We start from the raw sequence: 10,337 nt of genomic DNA on the forward strand, positions 1-10,337 counted from the left end.
TCCTGAGTAGCTGGGATTACAGGCACGTGCCACCATGCCCAGCTGAATTTTTGTATTTTTAATAGAGACGGGGTTTCACCATGTGGACCAGGATGGTCTCGATCTCTTGACCTCGTGATCCACCCGCCTCGGCCTCCCAAAGTGCTGGGATTACAGGCTTGAGCCACCGCGCCCGGCCTCCCATTGGTATACTATGTATATTATTGTATTATGCTGACATTATCTTGTGTATATGCACGATGTATTTATTTGTTAATTGTCTCCTGTCCTCCTCACACCTGTACCTTTCCTGTTGACAGCAGAGCAAGAATTTTGCTTTGTTCCCTGCTGTGTCCGCAAAACTCCCAAAAGTGCCCGGAATGCCGCAGGCGCTCAGCAAAGACCTGCAGGAAGAACTAGCGAATGAATGATGCACACGTGCAGGAGCCAACGGACTCAGATGCCTGGTTTCTGCATCTGCTGCCCTAACGCCCTCCAGCTCCAGGTGAGGTCGGGGAGCCGGGGCCTAGGCACGTGCGCGCCCCGCACCCTCAGGCCCCTCCCTGCCCCGCCCCGTGCCGCGGGCTCGCGGCGAGCACTCCTTTGCGAGGCAAGACGCTAGGCGGAGGGTTACACGCGTGTGGGCGGGGCCTGGCCAGGGGGCGGGGATTCGGGGGCGGGGCTTGGGCCAAGTGGCCCGCGGGGAAGTGGCGGCGCCGGTTCAGTCTGTCGCTCCCTGTAGCCGTCGCCGCCGTCCCTTTGCTCCAGGCCTCCCCGGCCGTCGCCGCCCCCGTCCCCGGTCCCCGGCCCTCGCCGCAGCCCCAGCCCCTGGCCCCCAGCCCGCGTTTAGCCCCGGCCGCCCCGCCGCCGCCATGTCCAAGGAGGAGCGCGCCGGGCGCGAGGAGATCCTGGAGTGCCAGGTGATGTGGGAGCCTGACAGCAAGAAGAACACGCAGATGGACCGCTTCCGGGCGGCCGTGAGCGCCGCCTGCGGCCTGGCGCTGGGTGAGAGCCGGGCGCGCGGCCGGGCCTGCGGGGGGCGGGCGGGGGCCGTGCAGGGTGATTGGGGTGGTCTCTCCTTGGCTACTTTCCTGCTCTGGGGCGGGAGGAGCCACCTGATGGCTAGGAGGCCTTCGAACTGCGGGGTTTTCCCTCCTGTCACCCCTCCACAGCACCTCCCGGCACCTCCTAACTCTGCGGCGTCTCCTCTGCGTATGGGGGTCGCCCTCTCCTCGGGAAGGTCATCCCTGTGGGGGCTTCCTCCTGTACATAGGGCCTTTTTGACTTGCAGCTCTTCCTCTGTTTGTGGGGGTCCTTTGCCAGCCCCCAGTGCCGTGCACTCTGCCCCCCTGACCTCCCCCATCTCCAGCTGCCCCTGCTAGAGGCCAGCACCTAGACGGATGGTCAGGTGGGAGCCCTTGCCCTCGTCCGCACTCCCGGCCCCCAAACAGAACCTAGTAAAAGACTTTCCAGCCATCCCCTTGAATCAGAAACTGCCTCTCTGGGTGTGGGTGGGTAGGGGTGCTCTTTCCAAGCTCTAGCTGGCTTGCCCAACTACCAGCTCCACCTCTCTACCCCTGCCTCCCCTGGGTGTTCCTCCGGATTTTTAACTCAGGGCCTCTCCTCCTTACCCTCTCCACCGGTGGCAGGGACTCCCTTGTTTCTGTTGGTGGCGTTACTGTTCTTGCCGAGGCTCACAGGAATGGACACCCCAGTCACCTGGCCAGCACCAGAAGTCTTGCGCTGCAGCCGCATGTCTTTCTCTCCTCCCCTCCTTTGCAGCCCCACCCCACCCACCGTCCCCGCCATGTGCCAGGGATTCTGGGGCCTCCTTTCCTCCTCTCCGGACAGTAGTTGGTTTTCCTGCTTCCTGCTTTTCCACCCATTTGCATCCTGCTTGCTTTGCCAAAGTAATCTTGAAGCACACAGGTCTTACTTTGCCACTCCTTGGCTCAGAAGTTCTCAGTGGTTCCTTGTTGACCACAGAATTGCAGGTGGCTGCCTGGCAGCTGCCAGGCCCTCCACAGCATGGGGGATCTTCCACAGAGTCCCTTTCCTATGCTAAGCCAGCGCTGTTCCTCTCCTTCCCTTTCTCTCGCTTGAAAACAGGTTTAGTCCTGTAGCAACCAGGCCTTCCGGACAGCAGCTGGTAAATCACTGTGTGTGGAATTAGGGCAGAACAGCCTGGAGACCCTGGAAGAAGCAGGAGGCTATGACGTGGGATTAGGTTCTTCCTCTGTGTCACCTTGCCTATCCTCTGCCAGCAGTAATAGAATGCTGATCTGGTACCTGTCTAGCCCTGATGTTATGAAAGAATTCCAGGTACAGGCAGCCCTGTGAGATGGGTGAAACCACCTGCCTCCATGGGAAGTGGGGAAGAGAGGAGATCTGTAATCTGACCACCTGCATTTTGAACTAGCTCTACCATTTTCCAGGAGGAAGTCATTAGATCTCCCCATGCCTCATTTCCTCATCTGTAAAATGGGCATAACAGGACCTGAGTCATTGGGGGCGACATGAGATGGTCAAGCCCAGCACTCAGCTCTGCCCTGAGCCCGTGGGGTTGTGGAGTAATCGTGAGCAAGTGCTGGGAGGGCCCAAGCAGCTGCGGAACTCCTTTCCCTCTTTCTGGGCTCTCAGACTGGTGGCCACGGGTCAGGTTTGGTCTGGAGACACACTGTTGAGTTGCCTGCATTTAAAATTTAGGAGAGGGGGCTGGGTGTGGGGGCTCACACCTGTAGTCCCAGCACTTGGGGAGGCTGAGGTGGGTGGATCTTTTGAGCCTAGGAGTTTGAGACCAGCCTGGTCACTGCAGACGGTGAAAGAGTAAGTCCCTGTTTCAAATAAATAAAAGTTGAGAGAGCACATATGAAAAGCAAGCTTTCTAACCTCCGAGAACCCAAGGCCTGTGATGCTGGTTCTGCATTCCCAACATGGCAGCCATTGTTGGGAACTGAGTGAGGCCCCTCCCTGGGCTTTTAGAGCTCAGTTTTTCTCTTCTTTTTTTTTTTCAACAGGATCTTCAAGGTATAGAGCTCAGTTTTTGTTTGTTTGTTTGAGATGGAGTCTGGCTCTGTAGCCCAGGCTGGAGTGCAGTGGCATGATCTTGGCTCACTGCCACCTCCACCTCCCCCGTCCTGGGTCAAGCAATTCTCCTGCCTCAGCCTCCAGAATACCTGGGATCACAGGCATGTGCCACCGTGCCCAGCTAATTTTTTTTTTTGCATTTTTAGTAGAATGGGGTTTCGCCATGTTAGCCAGGCTGATCTCGAACTCCTGACCTCAGGTGATCCGCCTGCCTCGGCGTCCCAAAGTGCTGGGATTATAGGCATGAGCCCAGCCCTCTTACCACTCTTGATGGTGATTTTCCACCTGCCTCTCCCCTTTCATATACCTGGCCCTGGAGGCTTTGGGCTTTGCTTCAAGATCCAGCTCCAGTGCAATCTTTTTTGATTATTCTCTTTGAATATTTCTGCCTTCCCTCTTCTCTCCAAGCACATGTAATTTGGGCTTTCATCCTGTCCTGCCTTTTTGTGAATTTGTGAGCATTCTTCTTGCTTAGAGACAGTGCCCGTGAACTTGTATCCTCTGTGTCCCAGTAGAGGCTCGCTTGTAGCCTGTGTACAGTATAGGGCCATGCTGTGGACAGGAGGTCCGTAGAGAGCAAGGCACACATCCTCAGCAGCCTTGCTCCAGCCCTGCAAGCCCCAGGGAGGAAGAGAGGGATGTTCCCCACTCTGGCTGCCTCTCCTGTGAGCCTGTCTTCCCAGACCAAAGTTGGCAGGAAGTTTGTATCCCTGCATTTTGGGAGGCATTGGTAGGGTCACCTACCCTCTTTTCCACTACTGGAGCTGCAAGTTGGTTGGTTCTTGTCACTGCATCCAGCGGAACCCACCTGTGCACTCCCTGTACACCCGTGTGGGACTCTGGGGTGCTCTGATGCAGCTTCCTTGGGGGCGGCCGCAGCTCCAGCCTGGCATATGCGCATGTGGTTCCAGGCTCTAGCAAGGTCTGGCAGATGTGCGACATGACCAGCCCTCTGTAATTAGGGGGCAGGGAGGTGGCACCAGTTTCAAAGACATGCTCTTTTGGAGGACTGTGCCAAGTGTCCTTCTGTGTACCACAAGCTGCACGTTGGCTCTCTCTGCAAGCAGCTGGGGTGGAGTTTGCCAACAAATAGAAGGCTTGGGCCCTGTTCTCAAATAGCTCAGGGTGGCTGGGGGAGAGAGCTCATGTGAAGATAGTGCCACAAGTTAGTGGACACTGGGTGTTCCACGAATAGGGCATTGGTGTTGACATTTTGAGTACCGCACTACTGTACGGCAGATGCACCTGATGCTGTGACTTCAGAAGAATTTGTGTTTGGAGTTTCAAGCTAAGGAACCCGGGAGTGGCCAACCCGATTTACCCCTTGTCTATGAGGAACATCTGAACCCCTGACCCATCCCATGGAACACAAGCTCTACGTGAGGACCAAGGCCCTTTCTTTTGGGTTAAGTGAAGGTTACCAGGTGGAAGGTGCTAGGGGAGGGTGCTAAATGAAGGTGGTGTGTAAACTACACGCATTGTACAAGCGGCTGTGGTTCAGCCTGCTGCCCCCGGACCATCCATGTAGATAAGTTTCCAATAAAGCCTGTGTCACGTTCACTGCTTCCAGATCTCTGGAACCTGCTGCCATCTGTTGGAGTTAATAGGGGGTCCAGCACAACAGCAGTGGCTTAGCAGAGAATGCGGTTTAGAAGGGCAGGTAGAGGCCAGGCGCGGTGGCTCACGCCTGTAATCCCAGCACTTTGGGAGGCCGAGGCGGGTGGATCACGAGGTCAAGAGATCGAGACCATCCTGGTCAACACAGTGAAACCCTGTCTCTACTAAAAATACAAAAAATCAGCTGGGCATGGTGGCGCATGCCTATAATCCCAGCTACTCAGGAGGCTGAGGCAGGAGAATTGCCTGAACCCAGGAGGCGGAGGTTGCGGTGAGCCGAGATCGCGCCATTGCACTCCAGCCTGGGTAACAAGAGCGAAACTCCGTCTCAAAAAAAAAAAAAAGAAGGGCAGGTAGCCTGTAATCTCAGCTACTTGGGCAGCAGGGGCAGGAGGATTGCTTGAGTCCAGGAGTTTGAGGCTGCAGTAAGCCATGATCATGCCATTGCATTCTAGCCTGGGCAGAAGAGTGAGACCCTGTCTCTAAAAAAATGAGTAAAAACAGGGCAGATAAAATAGTCAGCTGAGATTGGAAGGTGTAAGCTGGCCCAAATTTTCAGAGGTAGAGAGGAAGAAGGGCTGAAAATTCAGAAGCCTGTAGGGACCAGATAAGTGCCCAAAATATTAATAATAGTTCCATTTAGTGAGCTCACTCTATATGCCAGACCCCCTCTGGCACGTGACACGTATCAGCTAATGTAATTCTCTCAATAATCATGCCAAGTAGCTGGGAGCTGTAGCCCCATTTCACAGCTGAACAAACCAAGGCATGAAGTCTCAGTTAAGACATTTTAGCTGTTGGGGGCTGGGCACGGTGGCTCATGCCTGTAATCCCAGCATTTTGGGAGGCTGAGGTGAGCGGATCACCTGAGGTCAGGAGTTTGAGACCAGCCTGACCAACATAGAGAAACCCCATCTCTACTAAAAATACAAAGCTGGGTATGGTGGCACATGCCTGTAATCCTAGCTACTCGGGAGGCTGTGGCAGGAGAATCGCTTGAACCTGGAGGCAGAGGTTGTGGTAAGCTGAGATTGCGCCACTGCACTCCAGCCTGGGCAACAAGAGTGAAACTCCGTCTCAAAAAAAAAAAAAAAGAACTTGCGTGCTTACTTTCGCAGAACATATACTAGGTAGAAAGATGATCATGATCCCTGCACATGGTGGACATGCACATTCACAAAGTAGTCCTTAAAAACGAAAACAGGCTCTGAAGCGTGACCAGCTCGTGTAGGTTGAATCAGACCTGGGCTTGCGGGTTGCAGCCTCCTCCCTGGTAGAGGTGGGGAGCGTGGGAGCAGAAGAGTGTGTCTGAAGAGTCGTATTCAATGAGAAGGCTGAGTTGCCAACAGTGCGCAAGTTTCCACGTGAAGTTGCCACTCTTGCTGCGGATGGGGTCTCACTGTGTCACCCACCCAGGCTTGAGTGCAGGGGCAGGATCTTAGCTCACTATAGCCTTGAGCTCAGGCTAAAGCAATCCTCTCAGCTGTCCCTGCTGCCCCAGTTCTCGTGAGCCCTCTGAGCTCAGCGTGACTGAGGACCATTCCTAGACACAACAGTCAGAGGGTACACTGCTGAAGGGCAGAGCATCATTTCTTTTCCTCTCTTCTCCCCTTGGGCTGGGAACAGTGAGGATGGACAATCTTTTGTTTGTTTGTTTGCGTTTTATGAGATGGAGTTTCCCTCTTGTTGCCCAGGCTGGAGTGCAGTGACGTGATCTCGACTCCACCTCCCGGGTTCAAGCAGTTCTCCTGCCTCAGCATCCTAAGTAGTTGGGATTACAGGCATGTGCCACCACGCTCGGCTAATTTTGTCTTTTTAGTAGAGATGGGGTTTCTCCATGTTGGTCAGGCTGGTCTCAGATTCCTGACTTCAGATGATCTGCCCTCCTCGTCCTCCCAAAATGCTGGGATAACAGACGTGAGCCACTGTGCCCGGCCATGATGGGCAATCTTGATTGACTGATGGCAGTAGGATAATTCAGCTCAGCGGTGGTATTATGCCTTTCCCCCATTCCTGATACCTCATTGGCCATCTTCCTGGTATGTTATTATATCCCTGCCAGTCTCTGCCTTCCTGGAGCCTCGTGCTTTGCAACAGAAGCACTGTATTTTGGCTTCACTTGGTCCCCCATAGGATGAAATTCTCCCTATCCCTAAGGGCTGATTGGTGCACTGCGGCCAGTCCGCTTGGATCCTGTGCATTTGAGAGGGTGAAGAGTCCTCAGCTAGGCTGGGGTCAGTTTCGCAGTGAAATCAAATTTCCTTTAGGACTTAAATACCTGTCTTTGTATCAGTTTCCAGTTCATGTCTGGCTGGTGGGGAAAGTTGTTTTGAATGTAATTGAGTGGAATCTGCAAGGAGGAACTCCCCTGGGCATAAAAAGTTAGATGGTTGTGGAGTAGAAGGAGGGAGACCTTTTACCATATAACTTTTTATACTTCTGTAATTTTGAGTCTTGTGAACGTATTGCTTATTCAAAAATCACAATAAGTAACTCCTCCCCTCCCACCCCCAAACTTGATACTGGCCTTGAGAAGTAGTCAACAGACTACCAGATTTGAACTTCTGGGTTTTCCAAGGTGTTGACTTAATTTCCTAAGGTTGTATGGTATAATGATGGCAAACTCCTAATGCTGCTGTGGTCCCTTCCAAGACCCTGTTCTAAGCACTTTCCACATATGCTCATTTAAATCCTCACAATAGCCCTGTGGTTTGACGGGGGCTGTTAATTATCCCCATTTTGTACTTGCCTGAGGTCACAAAGCTAATAAATGGCTGAACTAGGCTTTGAACCCAGGCATTTGGGCTCCAGAGTCTGTGTTCTTCGGCATGGTGGCTAAGATATAAAATCACTGAAGATGACTCAAAAAATCACCGCCCCAGCTTTTGTTCTTTTTGGGGACTAGAGGTGTTGGGTTTGTGTCAATAAAAATTAAGCTCCTTCCTCCGCCAGACCATTTCTCCTCAGATGACTTTGGCTCGCTTGGATATGCCCGAGGCCCCTGAGGTGTGTCCATCTTATTAATGAATTGCTGAGATTTCCCTCCTAAGGTTAATCTGAGCTATTTTATTTTTAGAGAATTATGATGATTTGTACCATTGGTCTGTTGAGTCATATTCAGACTTCTGGGCAGAGTTCTGGAAATTCAGTGGAATCATCTTCTCACGCATGTATGATGAGGTAAGTAGAGATTTTTCTGTGCATGTGATCTCTTTATTTCTGTGGCGGTACTTCAAAGTGAAATGCTAATTTTGGGGAATATAGAATTGTATCTTCTTTTACAATCTCATATGGATGGGAAAAAGTCATTGCCTTAGAGAACTGGCATGAAATTATCGCAGACTCATTGAGAACTTTGCAGCCCTCTGTGTGGGGACCCCAGGCTCTGTCCTGGGAACTTGAGTGATCGTAAATAGTAGGGTTTTTTTGATTGCTTGTTTTTAATTTTAAAATATTTGGGGCTGGGTATAGTGGCTTATACCTATAATCCCAGCACTCTGATAGACCAAGATGGGAGGATCTCTTGAGCCCAGGAGTTTGAGAGCAGTCTGGGCAACATAACATAGCAAGACCCTGTCTGCAAAAAAATAAATTAGCTGGCATGGTGGTGCATGCCTGCGGTTCCAGCTACTCAGGAGGCTGAGGTAGGAGGATCAGTTGAGCCCAGGAGGTCGAGGCTTCAGTGAGCTATGATTGTCCCACTGCACCCAGCCTGGGCTATAGAGCCAGACCCTGTCTCAGAGCAAAAAGGTTTAATTATGTTAAAATACATGTATCATAAACTTTTATGTATGCAACCATCTTAACTATTTTTAACTGTACACTTCAGTGATATTAAGTACATTTACATTGTGGTAGGTGTTTTTTTTTGAGACGGAGTCTTGCTATGTTACCCAGGCTGGAGTGCAATGGTGTGGTCTCGGCTCATTGCAACTTCTGCCTCCTGGGTTCAAGCGATCCTCCCGCCTCAGCCTCCCAAATAGCTGGGACTACAGGTGGCCAAATAGCCACCACACCTGGCTAATTTTTGTATTTTTAGTAGAGATGGGGTTTCGCTATGTTGGCCAGGCTAGTCTTGAACTCCTGAGCCTGTGATCTGCCTGCCTCGGCCTCCCAAAGTGCTGGGATTACAGATGTGAGCCGCTGTGCCTGGACGTTTTTTTTTTTTTTTTTTTTTTTTTTTTGAGATGGAGTTTCACTCTTGTTGCCCAGGCTGGAGAGCAACAGCATGATTTCAGCTCACCACAACCTCTGCCTCCGGGGTTCAAATGATTCTCCTGTCCAAGTCTCTTGAGTAGCTTTGATTACAGGCACGCACCACCATGCCCAGCTAATTTTGTGTTTTTAGTAGAAACGGTGTTTCTCCATGTTGGTCAGGCTGGTCTCAAACTCCCGACCTCAGGTGATCTGCCTGCCTCACTCAGTCTCCCAAAGTGTTGGGATTACAGGTGTAAGCCACTGTGCCCAGCAATTTTTTTTTTTTTTTTTTTGAGACAGAGTCTTGCTCTATCACCCAGGCTGGAGTGCAGTGGTGTCATCTTGGCTCACTGCAACCTCTGCCTCCCAGTTCCTAGCAATTTTCCTGCCTCAGCCTCCTGAGTAGCTGGGATTACAGTCATATGCCACCACGCCTGGCTAATTTTTGTATTTTTGGTAGACACAGGGTTTCACCATGTTGCCCAGGCTGGCCTCAAACTCCCGACCTCAGGTGATCCACCTGTCTTGGCCTCCCAAAGTGCAGGGATTACAGGTGTGAGCCACCATGCCTGGCCACATTGTCATAGTTTTTTAAACTATTAGGAGTTACGTTATGTATTTATTATTTTGAGATGGAGTTTCGCTCTTGTTGCCCAGGCTCGAGCACCGTGGCTCAATCTCGGCTCACTGCAACCTCTACCACTTGGGTTCAAGCAGTTCTCCTGCCTCAGCCTCCCAATTAGCTGGGATTACAGGCATGCGCCACCCTGCCTGGCTAATTTTGTGTTTTTAGTAGAGATGGTGTTTCTCCATGTTGGTCAGGTTGGTCTCAAACTCCCGACCTCAGATGATCTGCTCTCGTTGGCCCCCCAAACTGCTGGGATTATAGGTATGAGCCACTGTGCCTAGCCAGGAGTTTTGTTATTTTTGTAACCTGGAGTTTAGAAAACTTTTCAACCCCTTACATTGTAAATCAATACGTATCTGGGAACAAGGAGTGCTCTTGTTCAAAGTCTAATTTATTGTCTCTTTGGGGCAAACCATTTTGAAATGTTGATCTTTTGGGACTTTGACAATAAAAATCAAGGTTCCAGGACCCCAAGGAAGGAGGCAAAGGCTGAAACTCCTGGAAGTTGTGGGAAAGGGGCAGGTGGTCCCCGGAGCTTGCTCTCCTGGGCAAAGCCTGATGTGTTGGACGTTGTCTTTGTCTTCAGTATCTCTCACTAAGTAGGTGCTTAATAAATATTTGTGGAATGTATACATTACTGGGATGGTTATTTTCCCTTGGCTTTAGTTCCTACTTTCAGTTTCTAGCCTTTAGGCCAGTTCAGAGTTCAGTCTATAAAATGATTTAAAAATGCTCTACGGCCGGGAGTGATGGCTCACGCCTATAATCCAAGCACTCTGGAGGCCAAGATGGGCGGATCACCTGAGGTCAGGAGTTCAAGACCAGCCTG

The 10,337-nt window shown here is 51.5% G+C and overlaps 1 protein-coding gene across 1 annotated transcript in view; it reads left to right on the plus strand.

Moving 5' to 3' along the window:
* Positions 1-646: 646 nt before the first annotated feature.
* Positions 647-10,337, plus strand: part of AACS (acetoacetyl-CoA synthetase) — a 77,410-nt gene continuing 67,719 nt past the window's right edge. The window contains exons 1-2 of the mRNA XM_037744186.1: positions 647-984; positions 7,760-7,863. Coding sequence (XP_037600114.1) covers positions 852-984; positions 7,760-7,863 — 237 coding nt within the window. The 5' untranslated portion in view covers positions 647-851. The remainder of the gene's footprint in view (positions 985-7,759; positions 7,864-10,337) is intronic.

The sequence above is a fragment of the Cebus imitator genome, unplaced genomic scaffold (assembly GCF_001604975.1).
Source record: "Cebus imitator isolate Cc_AM_T3 unplaced genomic scaffold, Cebus_imitator-1.0 Scaffold169, whole genome shotgun sequence".
NCBI lineage: Eukaryota > Metazoa > Chordata > Mammalia > Primates > Cebidae > Cebus > Cebus imitator.